This window comes from Leptinotarsa decemlineata, unplaced genomic scaffold, assembly GCF_025532065.1.
Source record: "Leptinotarsa decemlineata unplaced genomic scaffold, Ldec_3_MD MMD2_tig00026328_RagTag_RagTag, whole genome shotgun sequence".
Lineage (NCBI taxonomy): Eukaryota > Metazoa > Arthropoda > Insecta > Coleoptera > Chrysomelidae > Leptinotarsa > Leptinotarsa decemlineata.
In genome coordinates this window covers 26,819,537-26,842,045 of record NW_027412688.1, presented here as the reverse complement: position 1 = coordinate 26,842,045, position 22,509 = coordinate 26,819,537, and the positions used below count along the sequence as shown (strand labels likewise).

Sequence of the window (22,509 nt, the reverse complement as noted above, 5' to 3'; positions counted from 1 at the left end):
GTCATTATTCATGAATTCGAAGGGAATGTCATGAGGTGCCGTTGTGGAGTCCACGAATCCTTCATGGATAGAAGCCCAGTAAGGATGTTGATGCGCTGGGTCACTGTACGGCTCAGTAGTTGAATCAGGTTCCATGTTGAAGGTGGCTGATCAACTGAATATTCCAACAGATAATTCCTACTTTTATACTTTTGAAAGGGAGTGGGGAGGAGTGGGGATGAAAGAACTTGGAATTGAAAATGGAAAAAAAGAAAAATAATGAAAAGACGAAGTGAAGAAAAATGCTCCAACCATCGCATTGTTCAATGTGTACCAAACCAAAACAATGTACACCCTTTATTTCACTTCTTTTTTCATTTTTTTTTTTTTTGTTTTTTATTCCTAAAATTATAATTACAAACCTAAAACTACCATGCTACCTAATTATCCTAAAACTATCCTAGTTGACCTAAAAACTATTTCCCTTTATTCAAAAATTTCTTTATAAATATTTTTAGTTCATTATTGAGCTCTATCGAAGAGGTCTCTGCCTTCCGCCTTTCCTTCAGTCCTTCGATCTAGCTCGGCCATCCTCATTAACAACTCGCGCCGTTGGCTAGCAATTTCATTCTCCTCCCGGGAAATGCTAGCCAACGCGGCCTCACTATTTCGTGAAGCAAGTGCAACATCCCTACACCTCTGTAGGAAAGTTTCCATCTCCTGGGGGTTAACCTCTCCGAAAGGCTCCGGCACTGGTGGCACTTGTGGCGCGATCTCCCCGGCAGGCTTCGACACTGATGGCACGACCTCCATGGCAGGATCAGGCACCGGTGTGAGTTCCATGGGTGTCAACATCGCTGATAATGCAAATTGGGTGAGGATTTCACCTGGAGATGGCATCCTCGGCACCGGCTTATATGCCCTCCGTCTTTCCACTGTCAATGCGAGCGGTGTGGGACGTCTCGGAGGATTCCTTTTGGCGGTCGACCAACTACCTGCATAAGGGTTAGTCCTATTGCATTTACTCCTATACCTTTGAATAGGACCAACCTTAGCTGCAGATTGCCGCTTGGCTTTGTTAACAACCCTGTCTTCCTGAAATGAGACAGGGCTGCGTGGCCGCTGCACACCACCCGAAGTTGAAGCCTTCACCTCTTGGACCATCGCCACCTCGTCTCCCTCGAACATGTCAGGGCTGCCTGGTCGCTCCACCTCAACATCCACAGGTATGATCGATGCCACAGCGTTGTCGATTTCCTGCGTGTAGTTTTCCATTCTGAAAATGTAATACAAAGTTAGTTGTTATGAAAAAGTAACATTGATAACTTACTCAAAATTCGCTTGTTGTAGACTGTAGAAGACTGCTGTATTAGACTGGTGTTGTAGTAGATTGCTGTAGCTGGACTGCACTCGATGAGAAGACTTGTCGTACTGAATGCCGAGAAGTGTGCTCCTCAGGGTGTAGGCAGAAGTGGGAGTGGTGGGAGTGAGGTGGGGGCGCGCATGCGCAATTGTGGGGTGAGGCGAGCAATGGTGGGAAGGGGGCGGGGCTAAAAGTGGAGGAGAGTGGGCGGGGACTACAGTGTGTTGTTAAATTTTTTTTTAATGAAACATAAAATTAAAAATTTTTAGTCATAGAACCGGCATTGGTCATCCTCAGTCATAGAACCGGCATTGATCATCTACTTGAATTGTGACTGGAGAAAAAAATCTTTATTTTTTGTAAATCTATATTATTAAAATCAATAATGGGGGTATTTAATGTTCAGTGTGTATGTAGAATCGATATTTTTTGAGAAATGAGTGGTGGAATCTCATTATTATAATATTGAATTTATTACACTTATTTTCAATTTTACACGAAAAATAGTAATGACAAAAGTTGTAGAGAATTTAATTTCCAACAAATTTGGTCTCTATTATTTTTTTCGCAGGATTGATATTTTTCGAGAAAAGAACGGGTTGTAATCTCATTATGTAATATTGAATTTATTACACTTATTTTCAATTTAACACGAAAAATAGTAATGACAAAAGTTGTAGAGAATTCAATTTCCAACAAATTTGGTCTCTATCAATTTTTTCGCAGGATTGATATTTTTCGAGAAAAGAACGGGTTGTAATCTCATTATGTAATATTAAATTTATTACACTTATTTTCAGTTTTACACGAAAAATGGTAATGACAAAAGTTGTAGAGAATTCAATTTCCAACAAATTTGGTGTTCATTAATTTTTTCGCAGGATTGATATTTTTCAAGAAAAGAACGGGTTGTAATCTCATTATGTAATATTGAATTTATTACACTTATTTTCAATTTAACACGAAAAATAGTAATGACAAAAGTTGTAGAGAATTTAATTTCCAACAAATTTGGTCCCTATTATTTTTTTCGCAGGATTGATATTTTTCGAGAAAAGAACGGGTTGTAATCTCATTATGTAATATTGAATTTATTACACTTATTTTCAATTTAACACGAAAAATAGTAATGACAAAAGTTGTAGAGAATTTAATTTCCAACAAATTTGGTCTCTATCAATTTTTTCGCAGGATTGATATTTTTCGAGAAAAGAACGGGTTGTAATCTCATTATGTAATATTAAATTTATTACACTTATTTTCAGTTTTACACGAAAAATGGTAATGACAAAAGTTGTAGAGAATTCAATTTCCAACAAATTTGGTCTTTATTAATTTTTTCGCAGGATTGATATTTTTCAAGAAAAGAACGGGTTGTAATCTCATTATGTAATATTGAATTTATTACACTTATTTTCAATTTAACACGAAAAATAGTAATGACAAAAGTTGTAGAGAATTCAATTTCCAACAAATTTGGTCTTCATTAATTTTTTCGCAGGATTGATATTTTTCAAGAAAAGAACGGGTTGTAATCTCATTATGTAATATTGAATTTATTACACTTATTTTCAATTTAACACGAAAAATAGTAATGACAAAAGTTGTAGAGAATTCAATTTCCAACAAATTTGGTCTCCATTAATTTTTTCGCAGGATTGATATTTTTCAAGAAAAGAACGGGTTGTAATCTCATTATGTAATATTGAATTTATTACACTTATTTTCAATTTTACACGAAAAATAGTAATGACAAAAGTAGTAGAGAATTCAATTTCCAACAAATTTGGTCTCCATTAATTTTTTCGCAGGATCGATATTTTTCGAGAAAAGAATGGGTTGTAATCTTGAGAAAAATTCCGAATCTTGACGATCAAAATTTTTTTTTAATTATAAACCTTTAATAATTCATAGAAAAAGTAAAATATTGATATTAGTGGTTCAAATCCCGGTTTTTTCGCAGGATCGATATTTTTCGAGAAAAGAACGGGTTGTAATCTTGAGAAAGATTCCGAATCTTGACGATCAAAATTTTTTTTTTAATTATAAACCTTTAATAATTCATAAAAAAAAGTAAAATATTGATATTAGTGGTTCAAATCCCGGTTTTTTCGCAGGATCGATATTTTTCGAGAAAAGAACGGGTTGTAATCTTGAGAAAGATTCCGAATCTCGACGATCAATTTTTTTTTTTTTTTTAACCTTTATTAATTCATAAAAAAGTAAAATATTGATATTAGTGGTTCAAATCCCGGATTACCCATAAAAAAAATCAATAATTTTTATATAAATGAAGCTTTCATATCTTATATAGAATAATAAATGTTATTAACACCAATATGTAAGCCTGTGGCGTAATGGTTAAGACCCCAGCCTATGCAGACGTATGGCATGAGTTCAAATCCCCGTGTGACCAAAAATTTTTTTCTTTATTTCTCACCATTATTCCTTGTGATTTAAATAGAATTGAAACTGTTATTAATTTTTCAAATACACATTTTTTTTCCTAACCTAACTTAATCAGGCCCTGCCCAGGCAGGCTATTCCACTTCACTATTCACCATGTTGGTTCAATTAATACGTCATCTGTTGCTTTTGGTTTTGGTTCTATTATTCTAATATTTGGATCAATGTTCAGTCCTGGATATCCCACTCCACCTGATGGCCTGACTTTATGGCTTTTCTCCAAAACTTCAACTCTCTCTTCCAGTACATCATACTTTTTCATTGTAGTCGCTGTTATGTTTGACATAGCATCAAATTTTTCATTTGTAGACGCTGTTATGTCAGACATTTTTATGTCTACATCATTTGTAAGTTTGTCAAATTTACGAGTGAAAGTTATCCGAGCCTCTGCAATTTTATCGTCAAATGCTTGCCGGGCGTCCCGAGCAATATTGCCTATTGTGGATTGTATTGCAGCTTGTAGGGCTAGAAGTATAACTTCCTTTGCTCCATTAATTTCCCCCTCAAGATATGATACAGTTACACAATCACTCTTGTCAATTGGTTCACTTGTATTTTTCAATATTTTCCTTTGCATGTCATAATGACCATCTTTTGTTAATTTAAATCCATTGCCGGGTGGACCTCGGATGACATTACCACCCCATTTTTTTTTTCTGCCAAATTTATCGATTGTTTTAGACATTGTGCACCCACGATGATTCTTTTCAAACTGATATTCCTTTCTTTTACATTATACTATATATTGCAGTAATCGATTAGGGAAATAGAAATAATACAGATAAAATTTCAATCATTTTATATTCATTACAGTAATACATATACATACATACATAATACATTAATATCACAATACTTCTGTCATATTGAATTTTCCGGTTTTGAAGATATTGAATGATACTTCAATCATTGATCTCGGCAGATAATAAATTAATCAATTGATCCAATGGAGTCTCCTGAGATTGTGATTGTTGAATAATATTACTTATCCAACGAATGTTCTCATTTGGATCGTTTTCATAAAATTCAATATCATTATGACCCCAAGGAAGAGTGTGGGTAGTATTCGGAATGATAAATCGTTTATCGTCGTGGTATGATAATGCAACTTTATTTTTCAATTCAGTATACATATCATGCAACACGCTTCTAAATGAATTCATCTTTCTGAATATCATACCACCTTGTTCGACGATTTTTTGATAATCTTCGCATGTCAATTCATTCTTTATTACCGATCGTTTAACCCCTTTAGCTTTCTTAAATTCACCATCAACAGATTTCACATAATATGCTTTAGCACCTGTACCATAAAAACTCATGATTGGATCATTTGGAAATTCATCTTTGAAGTTACCCAAGACTGAACTTGTTACTGGAATATTGAATTGGTTAACTATACTGTAATTGGATGTATCAAATCTACTTATGTTAGTTTTTATGAATTCATAAAAATTTTCTGTGTTTACTTTAAGAATGAGCGAGTCGGTATCTGTGTAAAGTAAAGAGACATTTTCATCAAAGTGTTGTTTGATGCATCCATAGAAAAAGTCATACATGACTGTTTTAGATAATTCTAATATGGAAAATCCCAAATATAATGGTTTATCGTAATGAACCTTCACTCTACCCAATTGAATGGCAACGAAATTATCAGTGAAAATTGAACAATTTTTGAAATTTGGTTTGGCTATGAGAGTGCTGGCACCTATATTTTTCTTTATATTTTCCCAATGTGTAACGAGTCTAACATCAATTCGATTATCTACATTCTCCATTGTCTTTCCATACACCGCATTATTCATTAGTTTATAGAAATCTTTAACAGATTTGTTGTTAGACCTATTACGCATTTCAGTATTAAGATCTATATAGGGTTTCATCCAGCATGATTGTTTGAATTTCAATACTCTATGTGTATTCATTACAATCAATCCATTTTACAATCAATCCATTTTTGACAATATATTTTCTTTTATCATTCAAATTTGGAATTAATTTGGGAATTTTCGATTGTGTACGAGGTGGTATTATTTTTTCGACTAAAAATGGAAGGTCAGAATGTTTATCATGCAACTCTTGTGGATAATGAATGTCCACTTCAAATACATACCCATACGGACTATCAGTACTCACATCCATCACATCGAGATTAAGAATTTCATTTGGTGTCAACCATGTAAATTCACTTGTTGGTAGAGGTTGTGACATACTGTGACCGTATAGATTTGTTGCATCTAAATATGTAATGAATGTGGAAGGTTCATTGGGATTATAATTGGGTAAAAATCTATTATTTGCTATATGTTTCCTCTCGCTACATTGACTAATTCCACCTCGTATACCTTTTTGAAAAAAGTGAATCATATCAATGTCAGTTAGTAATTCCAATTCAACATTAGTGAACTTCAACATGGCATCCCATGATAATCCAGGTGCAGTGTAATATTGTGCCGGATCTAAGTTATATATCTCTAAACTTGTGGTGCGGAAGTTTTCAAAAATATCACATAGTAGCAATACATCCGACTTCAAATACAAATCAGAGTATTCCCCCAAATTCTGACACTCGAATAAATTCCAAACATTTCTAGCCCTATCATAATCAGTTTCCGATATATGTTCACAATTGAGTGTGTCATAAAACTGATTTTTTGTCGGAAGTAATGGATAATTCAATTTGTCAATGTCATCAACAAAACTATATGGAAATACACCTTTCTGTCTCATCAAATTGAATTTCTCAATTTGTGGGAAATGTTTGTGCATCTCCAAACATTGATCGGAGGTCAAGTTTGCACCCAACTTCTCCAACGAATTAGTCATAAATTTATAACTATCGATAAATCTCATTTTGAGATAATTCTTCCTAACCACACCATCTTTATCGGTATAGCTGTGTGTGAAGAGATGCTTCGTGAAAGATATATATTTCTCTTTAGTTTGCGGGATAACATCAACTTTCTCTTTATTCCTATACAATTCTTTTATGAATAAATGACAATCATAACCACTTAAATTATGAAAAATGATAGGTATGAAGTTTGGTATTTTGAAATTTAAATTACATTTCGAGTGAGCGGCATGTGATCTTTTCTTTCCTGTGACATGACAATGATCTCTTACTTTGACTTCACCATCAGTAAATGCTTTATTACATATACCACAAGTTCTGGCTGCAGCAAACTGTTCTTCTTCTTCGTCAGTTTGTGTATCCATCGGTTTAGGGTTTCTGAGATGATTTTCATGTATCTCTTTCAAATCATCTTCAATGCTACTCACAAATTTCTGAGCTATATGTAACCCCTATATGTAACAAATTTTGACAAATCATCATTATATGAACACTTTATCAAATAAGCAAATGAATATGGGGCATGTTTGAATGTTTTAATCGTGTATGAACTTTCAGGATTTGGCTCATTCACATGAATCGGTTTAAGCACTGATTCAAAATCAGCATACACTACAAATGGCACCCTCATTTGCCTCTCAAAGTTTTCAAACATTAGTTTATTTTCCGCAACCATTCTACCATATTTATTGATCTTTAAATTAGTAGTTGGTGTTGTGGTACTAATGTGATTACAATCATACATATTATGACGTAAAAGCAATCTCTCATCAGAAAAATATATCAAACATCCGTCACAAAAATATTTTTTCTGTCTATGAGCTGATAGTTGATTAGAAACTAATCTTGAAAGATCTTTGATCCAACAATAGTGACCATTACCGGAGTCATCAGTTATAAACAACAAATTGACATGTCTCCGGAGTCTTCTCTGTGAGTATCGCAATGGACCAATCACTTCATACTTCATTTTACCCTTCTCAAATGTACTCCGTAAACATTAATTGAAATATCATTCCTATCTTCGAATATTTCGATACTCTTATTATTAACTTTAACCGGAAAATCCATACCTGTGACATCTAAAACAGTGGAAAAATGTGGATATGACGTAAGTTCGGACACTCGACTATCTGCAGGATATAATGCTGATGTTATAGCCCAAGCAAAACAATATTGATCTTCATCACGAACATTCACAACAGCTTTCTTCCATTGAATACATTGAGGCAGCTTCACATATGAACGTCCTTCCAGTGGACTGTATTTATTAATGTTGACCTCGAGAAACAATATTTTTTCACAAGTCCAACCTGAATTATTAAAAAAAAAATTACTATTCAATCTTATTGAAATTTTTAAAAAATAAATACCTGAGTCACGATCCTGGAACTCAGTCGTTTGAGCCACAATTACATCACGGAATCCATCAAAAACAGCATTCAAATCTGAAGATTGGTCCACTATTTTATTTTGGGAATTAAATGACTTCGTGTCCCTCGAATCATCAGTCTGAAGAATATAATTCCCAAAAACTTCCATATTCACCTTGATGCTTTTATGGATCCTGATGGCTGATTCCAGTAATTCAATGACCTTCTGCCTAATCTCATTGAAAAATGACATGTAGTCACTGGTTACAATCGAACTCTCCACCCTGTATGTAGCAATGCGGCAATTGAATGCATTCGTTATAATTTGAACACCGTCAGACAATTGAACACATGCATTATTTTTATGACTCATGGTTCTTCGGTGAGAATTCACTTGGGTCATAGGAATTGTCACATTACAACAATTGCACGTATACATAGGTGTTGCATTATCCACTCTCACCCGTTTCACTGCAGGCCCTCCTTGGCAACTCTGGAGCTGATGCCGACGAAGATTATCACTACGAGTGAAGGATTTACCACAGTCACAGGAATACATTTTATATAATAGTTCTCACTAACTCACTTGATGTAAACTGACATAGCCAACACTCGTACGCTTCTTAAATACACTCTGATAGGACCCGTCAAGACGTCATAGCCAACCCCACTTCTCAACTACATGCGCCAAGATTACCTCCCAACTGAATGCGATAACAGATGTCGATATACGAGCAAGCAGTGGTCGTTGCGGTCTCGGAGAGGGTAGACGCTAGGCAAACGGTCCTCGGCTGCCGTTGTGTCACCATCGATAGCGGGGCTAGAGCGAACCTTCATCGCTTCGGGAGAGGTGAGGGCAGACCGATGAATACGCATTACTCTGCCACACGTCGTGGAGTGAACATGTCGCTCTCTAGCCGTTGAACGGTTATTGCTGTGACGTCACTCCACTACTAACTTGGTGCCCTAACACCGATGGAGCATTTATTACTTGGAGGATCTTCGAAGTATGCAGACGTATGTTTGTACATAGACAAACAAGCACATGATGAAACCCTGTACCGTCCATTCTCCTACACACACACACACACACACATAAACACACAAAATCTCATATGAAAAAAAAATCTGAACGATCCATGCACCAGACACTTCAAGGTCACAACGCCTTGACTTCACTGCACAACAAAAAAACTTCACCAAACAACAACCAATAAAAAAAGCAATTAATACGTCATAGTGGTGGGGGGAGGCCGAGAATCAGCTGAAAACAACTACTGGTTTGAAATCTAATTTTTCAGTTCTTTCTTGAATAGGCTTAGCGAGTTGATTGTTTTCAATTCACTGGGAACTGTTGTATACTCTGGGTTTGAGGAAATATGATGAACGTTGGGATATTGTTGCTTCACTATCAAGACGTTCAAAAATAATTGTTCAGTATCCAAAACTTTTGCTAGTTGAAAAATTCCATCACTGGAATATAATCGATCTTTCGAGTTTATTATCTTTAGTATCCATTTCTGGAGTACGTCGAGTCCGTTCATTTGATTTTTGTAGGCACCTCCCCAAGCTATTATTTCGTACCTCAATTGTGATTCCGCCAGTGCGAAGTATAAAATTCTCAAGTATCTTATTCTATGAGGCTTCTCAATTCGAGAGTGTGCTTTTTTATGTGAGTGTCCCATATCATGTGGCTATTTAAGTAGACTCCCAAGTATTTTATGTTTTTGATTATGGGTATAGCGAAGAGTGGAGGTGTTATTACTCTCGGTTATTGATTGATGTGAAATATCCGGAAAATTGGTTTTGATTATTGAAAACGAAAGACATTTTGTGTTATCGAAATTAATCGTGAGTAATTTGGAGTTGAACCATTGTTTTATTTTGAGAAAATCTTTATCGACTCTGCCAAACAACTGTTGCCAATTTTCATCATCAGTGGATCTAGACTCCTGGAACCCATATTGGTACGGGAAAATAATCTTATATTTCTGGAAAAATTTCGATATTCTTACTTTGATTATAGTTTCAAGTATTTTTCCAATATGAGATATCAGTGATATATAGGTCTATAATTGTTATAATCCAGTTTGTCGCCATTTTCATACACCGGTGTAATCACTGAAATTTTAAGCTGAGATAGCCATCAGTATCCTTGGCTTAATACTATTTCAAATAGGGGTGATAGAGGTTTTGAAATAATATTTACCATGCATTTGAGAGTTTTTGCATGTATATTATCAAATCCGGGTGTCTTATTATTCTTCAAGTTCAAAATTAAATTTTTCACTTCGTTCTCAGAGGTTTCTTTAAGGAACGATAAATTGTAACTTTTTTAGTGCTTGTGAAAAAAATTGTTATACAAATTTTATGTACCCCCTTTGAGCAGTTGTATCTTAACAAGGGATGCTCCAATGAAATTTCTTTAAATGAATCACCTCCTTAAATGTATTACACTTATTTAGTTACACCCTGTATACCTTAGGACAAGTTCCACAATTTAATTGATATACTCCTGATTTCTCGAATTTGGATGTTTTGTTTTCATTATTTTTGACTAAGTTTCCCAACGTATTACCTGTTCTGTGAGCAATTCAAAAAACTTGTTTTTTCAAAAATGAAGCCACTATTTCTGTTGTTTTGTCCAAAATATGGTAAAGTTCTATAATTTTGATTATCAAACTCATCAATAGGAAACACGTTCCGAATCGCTTTTGCGTAGACTTTTTTGGAAAGTACCTACCTAGAAACTTATATCTTAACTCAAACATTATCCAAATGAAACCTGCAATTCCAAAGGGAACTCGAAGCAAACCTTGACGAAGTAGCTGTGAAAACTGCACTTTGAAGCATAAATATTCTTCTATTTCAACTTCCTGTCTATTTTCAATTTCGCTGCTCAATACACAGCATGTAGCGTGGACTACAGTGCATAATGGTGTTTGAGCTGGCTGATTATTCGAATCAGATAAGCTATACACCTCGTTAAAGTTTATTGTAAACGAGCGAAATGAAACAATAAAGGATGATTTGGAATTTTAAATTAACGGAAGTTTTTATACTGAAACACTGTGAAATTCTACAAACTCTGTATTTATTTGATATATCCTGTCGCTAATGATCAAACTGGAAAGTTATAATATGAATGATTTCCCAATCGTGGTGCCACTGAACCAATCACTCATACGTATCCTGCAATTCGTTCCCCTTTCGATTTGAAAGAGAATTCAGGAATTCATCAGCACAATTCTGATTTATTGGTGATCTATTCTAATCCAGTTGGTCATTCATTAGATTGTTTGAATTTTCAAGTGTATTAATTTCCATTGCTTCCAAATGATTCAGTTTCAAACCTTTATTTTCCTCACTTCTACATCAATAATAATTCTTTTTCGTTTTTTTTAAGGAAACAAGTTCAATAATGGTGATCTATTCAAATCCAGTTGGTCATTTATCAGAATTGTTGACTTTTTAAGTTTAGTAATTTCCATTGCTTCCAAATGATTCAGTTTCAGACCTTTACTTTCTATGTGTGAATATTTCAAACTCTTCGTTGAAGATATGATTTTTTTCTGAAAGATGATTTGAATATATTGAACTTGTTTTCTTACTTATATGTATAGCTCATATGATGGTCCTGGATTCGATTCCTGAATGTTCTGCCAGTTTGACCAATATATACCTTAGACACGTTCCACACTTTGATTTATATACTCCTAATTTCTCGAATTTGGACGTTCTATGTTTATTATTTTTAACTAACTTTCCCAACGTATTACTTGTTCTGTATGCAATTTTAATATCTCGTTTCCTCAAAAATGAAGCCACTTTTTCCGTTGTTTGTACAGCATCATATGAGCTATGTAAATAAGAAAACAAGTTCAAAGTATTCAAATCATCTTTTAAGAGAAAATCATATTTTTAACGAAGAGTTCGAAATTTTTCACATAGAAAACAAAGGTTTGAAACTGAATCATTTGGGAGCAATGGAAATTAATCCAAACATTCTACTGAATGACCAACTGGATTTGAATAGATCGCCAATACGGAACTAGTTTTCTTAAAAAAAAAAGAGAAAGAATTATTATTGATGTAGAAGTGAGGTAATATGCTTCAAGTGATCATAATTGAAGGGATTCAAATAAGAGAATGATGATTGAAAATACTTCTGAATACTACTTATTCGCGCTTGAATAGGTGTGAACCACAATAAACCCTTGCGGGTTTCGGTGGAAGGACGAATAGACCCACTCGCTTGTGACCTAATCTAACTTAACTACTCTCTCACATATATATACAATCGATCGCTTCAGAAACACTCCACTAACTTTCTTCGAAAGCTTCTGATGTAATTATCCTTCCATATTCTCCATTTCACTATCTTTGTCGTCATTTAAATCAATAATGAATTTATTTTCACTATTGATATAGAAGTGTCCAATCTCCATATTATCTTTTTTAACTTAAATTACTTTTTTAATCCTTTTCTGTCAGTCTTCTTCTTCTTTAACTAGCTCTATCACCTCCTTATCAAATTTTGGACAAATTATTTTTACGACTGATGCTTTGTTTAAATTTTCCCCAAATCAACTCGATGGGATTGAAAACACAAAAATAGGGGGGAATCTCAATATGGTGTGTCCATACTTTTCAGCAATACTCTCGAAGGCATACACTTTTTCACATGTTTTTGTCTATAAAACTTCAAGTAGTTGGTTTTTGGTATAGTTATCTTCAAAATACAAATTGTTATCCATTAAAAAAATTTGTATTTCATCTTTTCTCGAATTTTTATACGTTACTTTTATGAGCTGTCGCGAATGATTGGAAGCGTTGTCAAGAAATATTACACTATTCGCTTCCAAATTTGGGATCAATGTGTTTTGAAACCATTCCACAAAAATATTAGCCTCCATGTTCTTATGATAGTCAACATTGCAGTCCTCAAGTTTTTCTCCGCATAATTTTAAAGAATTCGGAACCCATCCTTTATTTCCTTCGCAATGCACAATAATTAGTCGCGATCCTTTGTTTGCAGGCATATTAGGCGTACACATCCTGAACCACCAGTCCACCCTTTCGTAACTGTGTCGTGAGTGTCATACCAAGTTTCGTCCAAATATAAAATTTGCCCTTGTTCTTGTCTATATTTAGTTATTTGTTCTGAGTATTTGTTACGCAATTCCACTATTCTTCTGCTTTCCATAACTGCTTGACGTTTGTTCATTATTTTGAATCTAAATCCTAGTTTCTTTATCCAATTCTGAAGAGTTTTGTCACAGCAGCTCACGTTATGGCCGGATGTATTCAATTTCTTCATTATAATTTCAATTGTAGGAATCTCATTGCTTTTGTAACAGTCGTATATTGTTTTTTTAATGATTTTATTGAATGAGCATCTAAAGGTTTTGGTAATCCCGCATCAAATCGCGTCTTGCGTTCATAAGGTTTGTTTTTGACAATTTTACTTACAGTTAAGAAAGGAATTTCGGTCAAATCTGATGTTGCTTGTATTAGTTTTTTTTCCTCGAAACCATACTTGATATATAGATTCTTATATACATTGAAACATCCTCTCTTTGTTTCAATACTCAAATGTATCCGAATCTTATTCACTTGTATCTCTTTTTCGCATTGTTCACCAGCGCTATTGGAATCACTACACAGGAAAAAGTCTGCGTTGTTATCACACTCGTTATTACTATTAATACTTGTCCAAGGACGCCACATTTTGAACAAATAACAAATTTGAGTAATTATAACTTCACCACTATCGAATTTCAACACTCAAATCGCGATCAGTTCCTGAACTGAACATTGACAACACGACTTTTCTAACCATCATCTTATTCTATTGGTCACCGTAACATAACTCCTCAGCCAATGATAAAACTCGATTAGTAAAAATTATACAATACGAACCGCCAATTCTTCAATCCACGTGGACTAATTCGTAGCGGCATTATTCCTTTGTAATGTTTTTTTTTGACCTTTGAGTTCGCCGAAGCTTTAAGAATTACTAAATCGGTTACTTCGACTATACCTGCAGTATATAAATATTAGTGTAAGAAGCAACTTGTAGTATTCAAATCACTGTTGATAAAACTACTATGTAAGCGAAAAATATAGTGATATATTTTTCAAATAAAGTTTGTGGAGATCAATTCGTGAGGTGTAGTTTATGAAATTACTATGGATCTCCATCAAGTAATGGCCGAATTAATCAGAAAACTTAATTGAAATATTAGGTACTCTGATCTGGAGAAGTTCTTTGTGAAGTTTCACTACCATTCAATGTTATCTACTTCTACAATGGATAAGCAGTTAGTCGCTTTTTGTGAGAAAAAAAAATGCTTGTAAAATAGCATTTTTTTTGAATGCGAAATATGAGAATTTGATAATACCCAGGTAAAATACTAGATACCAGCTTTGCCAGTAACCGACTCAACTTACTGTGATTTGAATGTCTGTAATTGTTTTTTGCATTGCACTCAACTTCAATTAAGAGTACCTACCAGAATAACCAAAGTTTAAAAAATCCACTTCCAATTTTTTTTATGATAACAATCCTATTTTCAGTCTAACATATTTGATGATTCTGATATCTTTTCTAGACTCTGAGTCAGACAAATTTTTACAAGAGCTCGCCCTGGACACCTCAACACATCAACAACCGGTATTGTAGAAAAACAATTCATGGCTTTTGCATCACGATAATACACCTGCTCACTCGTTATTGCGTGTTCATAATTTTTTGGCCAAAACAACACCGTACTCATGCCTCAGCCATCATATTCACCAGATTTGGCTTCCTGTGACTATTTCCGTATAGCTGAGAGATCTCAAGGTCATACCGAAAAGTGTATATCAGAACTGCTTCGAGAATTGGAAAAAACGCCTTCATAAATCTATTATTTCTGAGGGAATCTACTTTGAAGAGGACATAATTGAAATTGGTGAATAAATGAATATTTTTTGAAAAAAATTAAAATTCACTTCATTTTTTGAACAGACCTCGTATATCATGCACAGAGCACTTGCGTTCACATAAATTTCGAATTATACGGAACTCAATTTTTCTTACTCAGTTTGTTAGTATCAGTAGTGTTATAGTTAGTACGTATATTATGTTTAAAACAGTTTTACACCTGAACATCTCCATAATACTGCTTAAACTGACAATAAAACGGAAATTAATCTTTACATAACTAAACTGTAACAGTAAAAATCATACAATATTTTCACTTTTTCGAATAACAGATTTAATTGTTCAATATATTATTATAATTATGCGAAGAATCTTTCGAAACAATGAAAGTAATTAACAGACATAAAGCGGAGATAGTGAGTCTTGATGGAAATAAAAGTTGGCATCCAATGCAGGCGATTTAGAACTGTATGGAAGGGAACAAAAGAACATCAATCTGCTTGAGATTATATTACAGAATAACACTCACTCTAGATCATATTACAGTCAAATTAGTCTGAAATAGGTATGAGTGATGTCGAGCTCTTACCTGTATGCCTGTATGCTTACCTGTATTACAGGTAATTTCTATGAATTACTTTTATATTGTATAATGTGCTTTTAGGTATCGATAATGATGAAAAATAAATCGAAAGGTGAATAAAACATAGAAGTGATTACGTCAGAGACATAGAAAAATATTTTCTAACGCCGAACTAATGTACAAAGTAAGCCAAATTGGATAGTTTTAAAAGAAAACTCCTGTTTTCGAACTAGATAGATGAAAACTGATTGCTGTGTCTGAGAGTCAAATTTTTTGACATTTCTGAGTTACAGCATGTTTTTTGAAAATATTCATTTTTGAAATTTTCTGGCAAAAAATTCTTGTTTCTATGGAAAAATTTTCAAAACCTATTTTTACGTAGTATTAAATGATGTGAAAAAACTAATTTTTTCAAATGAGATATCAATAGTGATTGATAGAAAACATTTTTTTATGAGACACCTTGTACATTCCTACATATTTCATTCAGAGCTCAAAATTACCTTTCTAAAAATGTAGCACACTTGATGTTTTGCTAGAGGCATCTCTGAAACACGGATCTTTCAGGTATTTTCATGTGGATTTTGAAACGCACACTTTGATCAAGTGGGCTTTGGACGATGCGGCGATAAAACAGAATGCAAATCTTAAGCCGTAAAGACGCTCATCTATTAGTAATTTTTGTTCAATTTTCAAACACATTCGCGATGAAATAAGTTATGTTAGGTTAGGTCCAAAGTGACGGGTCTATTCGACCCTCCACCGCAGCCCTTTCAGGTCAGATGGTAGGAGTACGACTCTGCCGAACTCTAAAAACCTGATTCGATCCCCGGCGGGGCAGACACAAAGAATATGCTCTGCTGTATGAGGTAGTCGAATAGTCAAGGTGCAAAATTCCCACCTTGATTTCCGAGACAACCTTCCCATATGAGGGTTTTTGTTGCACGTCAGCTACACCTTACGATGCCTTCGATTTAACCGGGCCGAGCTTTTTCGCCTCTGGTTTTAGTGAATCATCATTTGAGCGCAAACGTTTGCTAACCTGCTCATTAGGGGTTTGTTCCTCCACCTGAAACAAATTCTGCGTAGGCCGCTCAAAAATTTGGTGCAAGGCGGTTTCATAAGGTAACCGGTACTCGGCATCCACCTCCTCTATAGACCCAGCGTCAGAAAGAATTTTAAAGTTTACTTTGTCCCACGAGTAGCTAGTAGCTAGAAGGAAAGAAGGTCAATCACGGCAGAGCCCCGCATTAGTGTGACAAGGCGATGCTACGACGAGAGGGCGCCCGGTATCTTGATGGTTCCTCTCGGCACGGATACACACACCTTAGGATTAAGCCATCGTTGGGATGCCATTCAGTTAGGGAATAACAGAACCACAAATGATTCTGTCATTCCCGTATCCAGCGGGGCTACGTGGAAGCAGGCATCTGATGGCCGGTTTGCTCAACCCCCACATCCCAAGCCAATGCACTCGCCAGAAACAGCATGCACAGTGGTTCAGGCAGTGAAAACTAAACAAGGACAGCCAACCCGCCTTAATTAAGTAAGTCGGTTTTTTACGAACCGGGGAAAATGCAGAAGCAGCAAACAATGTGTATCACAAGTGGTATCCAGAGATAAGACAACCTTTTAGAGACATTTTCGCAAGCTTGTGACACAACATAATTGATTGTGATCAATTTGAAAAGAAAAGGTCAAAATTATATGAATCAAATAGGGATAACGAGTCGGAAGAAATAGTCGTGTTAGGAGGTGTTGAAAATAATCCCAAAACGTCAACGCGAAATTTGAGAATATCAACAGGCCTACCAAAAAATAACTAAGGATTTTAATAAAACAGAAATATAAGCTATGCAGGACCAGAAGAGTGGAGGTGGTTGACAATGTTTAATGAACATGAACATGGTCACAAAGCATTGTCAACCACCTTCAAACAAACGTTGAACACCCGTATACGGACTCGGAACCAGCCACTTATTCCGAGGATATGAAAAGACTATGGTTGAGCTTACCAAAGAAGAAACTCACCTCAGTTTCTTGTGCAGATCGGGAGACAACAACATCATCCCCAAAGGCGTTTTTCTGAAATCGCCGGTCCCAGGAGAGAGAGCCAAACATACATTGGGACGCGCCAGCTCAGCACTGATAAGGTCTGAACTCATTTCACACCAGAAGAGTTCATCAACTCAAACCACGATATTTTGAACGCAGCATAACTTTGTGCCAGTGGTTCCTGGAAAGTTGTAACCAAGTGCGCGATTATTCGTTAAATTGTATTTGGACAGACGAAGCTTATGTAACCGGAGCCGACATTATCAACCACTACAACTCTTATATCTCATATACTTGGTCACAACGAAATCCCATTATATTTGGAGCAGAAAAGTCAAAAATGATTTGCATTCAATGTGTGGGCAGGTATATTCAGGAATAGAATTATCGGCCCGTTTATTTATAATTTCTCTCTCTCATCTTAGAGGTATTTATACGGAGCTTCGCCTCACAACACTGCAATTGACATCAGTTTTTTGGCTGCAAATTTTGGTTGGATAGCCAACCAAGTACCCAACTGTTGGCCGGCCAGAACATCAGACCTGACGTCTACGGACGTTTACGGATTTTTAAATTTCAGACCAATCCTAGATACGAATTGGAAGCGGCAGTGATTTTCAGTTTTTCCATATTTGTGGAAGGCGAAATTCCCCAGGAAGGTGGATAAAAACTCTTCTTAAATTCACAAAAAAATGAGTTTTATTAAAATTTTCCGAAAAATATTGAAATATTGATAACATAAATAATAATAATTTCGTGCAAACCAAAGAAGTGTCATATAAATACAGGAAAATGAAACATGTACCTCATTTCTTGCAGTAGAATAACACTTTCTACACCAGTTAATCATTTCAAAAAATGTAATTTTTGTGAAAATAATTGTTTAGAATTATTATTCTGAAAAATATGTTGAAAAATGTTTTTCCATTAACCAGCTGTTGCACTCTTACGAACGACAACCCTCAGAAGTCGAAACTTGTGCGAGCTAAGGACTAACAAGGTCTCACCTTTTAACGTGTGATAACAGGGGTTGACGATAGCAAATGAGAATCGATCTTCAGCCTGCGGCTTGAACCACCGACTGACACGGCGGTCGTTTGAGTGAGTTAACAAAGCTCCCACGTCGAGCCGACCGGCTACCTACCGACCAGGAGAAAATAGATAAATCCAAAAAAGGAGAAAACATTTGCAAATATAAATGAAAACTCATTGAGGAAATGTGTATATTATCATTGAAATTTTTCTCCTCTGAATCTTTGGTGAAATGAAAAACCAATTTCTGTAAATTGAGAACATGATCATGACAGCGGCAGAATTATTTTTGGCTTCAAATGTAAATTTTGTTATTTATCCAATATCCAAAATAGCACATTGGACAAAATAATGATTTTTCCAACATTAGTTTACACAAAAAAAATCAAATATGAGAATATAAGCCTTCACGGCCCGAGTCATGAATGAAGAGGACTAAATGGGAGCGGAGTAGCATATATATTGAAATTGAAATTCAGTTTCAGTAACAAATATGTTTATTCTAGACTGAATATCCAAAATTTTGTAATCGTTTACCGCAGATGTACCTAATTTTACTGGACTATCATGACCCTCCTTCAGAAATGATACAATATAATAAATATTAATGAGATAATGTTGCTCGTTGCTGAATGGGTTTGTGAATCGAGAAAAGAATGATCTTATAATGGACTTTCACTTTCACAATGAAAATAAAACTATATTATTAAAAAATAACAGAGCGGAGAAGAGGCATGTATGTATACGCTGAGAATGTGATCATGTAAACGTGAAACTCACTGAATGAAAAACAAGAATGCCAGATACATACATACTCTTATTCCGGTAACGAAACATTCATCTCTATCAATGTTTCTACACAATATGTTTTAGTCTGCCCAGAAACATATACTTTCATGGCTAACCACTTCTCGGTCGTTCTGCAGCAATACATCGCTGAAATCGGAAGATCACCTACAAACTGGTTTCGGAGTACCACTTCTGATCCTTGCAGAACAGGTCAACCAAGACAATATTTAGTATTGCTGGAGTTTTATCCCAATACCAAACCGATATTTTTAAAATCTTGACACGTGTTTCGATCACCAAGTGATCACCTTCAAGAGCAAGATTGAACTGAGTTTGAGTTTAATTTTCGATCACCAAGTTATCTCTTGAAGATGATAACTTGGTGATCGAAACACGTGTCGAGGTGTTGAAAATAACGATTTGGTGTTGGAATACAACTTCAGTACGAGTACCTTATTATCATCATTACAACAAAGGTTTCAAACAGTGCATCACAAGTATAAGACAATATTGCCTGCCGTCTGGCACCACCGTATATACGGAACTGAGACTAAAGTAATTTCAATTACAATGAATAGGGTCTTTCAGTAAGCGCTTCCTGTCTTTGAATTTAAATAAAACAAAGTTTGTGTGAGATATCATCAATTTTTTTTTACATTCGTTCAAAAGACCTATTGATGTCATTATGGATGGAATACCTATAACATCGTTCATCCTAAGGTGTATGTATCCGTGCCGAGAGGATGAAACTGAGCCTATCCGCTGTCTCCACCGAACCTTCAAGATACCGGGCGCCTTCTCGTCGTAACATCGCCTTGTCACGGTAATGCGGGGCTCTGCCGTGATTGACCTTCTTTCCCTAGCTACTCGTGGGATTTTTATGGGCAGAGTAAACGCTGAGTCTACAGAGGAGATGGATGTCGAGCTTATGACTCCAACTGACCTCCCTGTAAACTTAGATCAGGAGCGAGTCTACAAAGGAGATGGATGTCGAGTTTACGACTCCAACTGAGTAAATTTAGTTCAGGAGCGAGAGCTTCCCAGGAGCGAGAGCTTCCCAACTCTTCAACTCCTGATCCAACAACTGAACCTTAAAAAAAGGTTTGGTGATGCAGCCAGGAAACGACTGAGTTGTCTCCTCAAGAGCGGGGTACCTTATAAAACCACCATGCACCAAATTCTTGAGCGACGGCGTACGCAGAATCTGTCTCAGGTGGGTGAACAAACTCCCCATGAGCGGGTTAGCAAACGTTTGCGCTCAATTGATGATTCATCTAAGGCATCGTCAGGTGTAGCTAAAAGACCACTCGCCATACAAACTGATCGGCTTCGTTAAGGAGCTGGGTTTATTTGGCCGAGTGTGAATAAGTGTGAGCCACAATAAACCCTTGGGGGGTCAAATAGACCGACTCTCTTTGGACCTAACCTAACCTAACAAGTAATAATCATCACTACAACAAAGGTTCCAAACAGTGCATCACAAGTACAAGACAATATTGCCTGCCATCTGGTACCACCGTATATACGAAACTTTTCTCTAAGACTGGAGTAATTTCAATTACAATGAATAGGGTCTTTCAGTAGGCGCTTCCTATCTTTAAATTTGAATAAAGCAAAGTTTGTGTGAGATATCATCAAATTTTTTACATTCGTTCAAAAGACCTATTGATATCATTATGGATGGAATACCAATAACATCGTTCAAATGTCCGCTACGGCTTCTCTGGGCTTCTCTGGGTACATCCGAAACGTCCAATTTTTCATGACTCTGGCGCATAAATCAGGCTGAATTTGACTGATGGCATAGATTATGGTGGCTTTGAGAACCGATGTGGTTTGTGGCCTATTCGCATTTACTTACGACTCGAGAAAACCCCACAAGAAGAAGTCTAACGAGGTCAAATGGTACAATATCATTGGCGGTTCACATCACCTCCATGTGAGATGACCAAGTTTTTCAATCCCCCGTGCAGAATATCCAATGTGGCATGAGCTGTGTTGTTGGTATCCAGATCATCCAATTTAGTCCATAAAAAGTTGGTAATCATAGACCTATAGTGCTCGTCGTTGACGGTGATGGCTTGGTTAACATCGTTCTCAAAAAATATGGACCGATGACGTCGCCAGTCCGAAATCCACATCAATCAGTGATTTTTCGGGATGCATTGGACGCTCTTGGATCTCATGTGGATTGTTATCGTCCCAAATTCAAAAATTTCTGAATGAATGGGTACACGAACAAACAAAATTGTCGAAAGAAAGTTTTTGGCTTTCTACTACTCCATCTCAATACAAAAAAATGAAGGAATCTTCCAAAGAAAGGAAGGAAGTAATCAATTTGAAAATAAGTAACTCTATACATGGATGTGTAGATCATGCAAAGAAGTAACTTTCAGACACAAACTGAAAGAGAGGCCTCCTGAAACAGCTACTTTCATAAAAACATTGAATTACAAGAAAGAAAAAAATTCTTTCGAAACAAATACTTCCATATGAACACTGAATTATACAAAAAAAACTTTTCTTTACTCAGTTTCTATTTCAAACATTCATTGTGGAATAAGATCAGATATCATTCACATGAGTTCTACTTTGAATGAATGGTAACAAACTGTACTCACATGGAACACTGTCATCCTCACTGGTATACATCGATGTTTCACCGTAAGACACTTGCCCTAAGGATCTTCAGTACCAAATTGGATAACATTATAGAAAATACACACAATTCTTTCATTAATTACGATTTTTTATGACACGGAATAAGCTTGATCTGCTTATGTCATCGATGATATCGTAATGACATTCATTCACCTATTTGATTCAATCCCAGCTAAGAGGAATCTTATTTGAATTGAAGGGGTTATATTTTTAGGAGTGATTAATTTTTGGGAAAGAAAGTTTTTGGCTTTCTACTACTTTGGAAGATTCCCTCATTTTTTTTTGTATCGAGATGGAGTAGTAGAAAGCCAAAAACTTTCTTTCCCAAAAATTAATCACTACTAAAAATATTTGCCAAAGACTTTTTTGTTCAACCATATCGTTTGAAATCTTTGAATTATTCGTTGACCCAATTCGGCTGAAATC

General features: G+C 35.6%; 1 protein-coding gene across 1 annotated transcript; it reads right to left on the bottom strand.

Moving 5' to 3' along the window:
- Window positions 1-501: 501 nt before the first annotated feature.
- LOC141485636 (uncharacterized) lies at window positions 502-1,977 on the bottom strand. The gene is made up of 2 exons (XM_074182705.1): window positions 1,310-1,977; window positions 502-1,255 (listed from the first exon to the last, which is right to left on the bottom strand). Exon 2 carries the CDS (start codon window positions 1,252-1,254, stop codon window positions 502-504), a length of 753 nt encoding a protein of 250 aa, XP_074038806.1. The 5' UTR covers window position 1,255; window positions 1,310-1,977.
- Window positions 1,978-22,509: the final 20,532 nt, after the last annotated feature.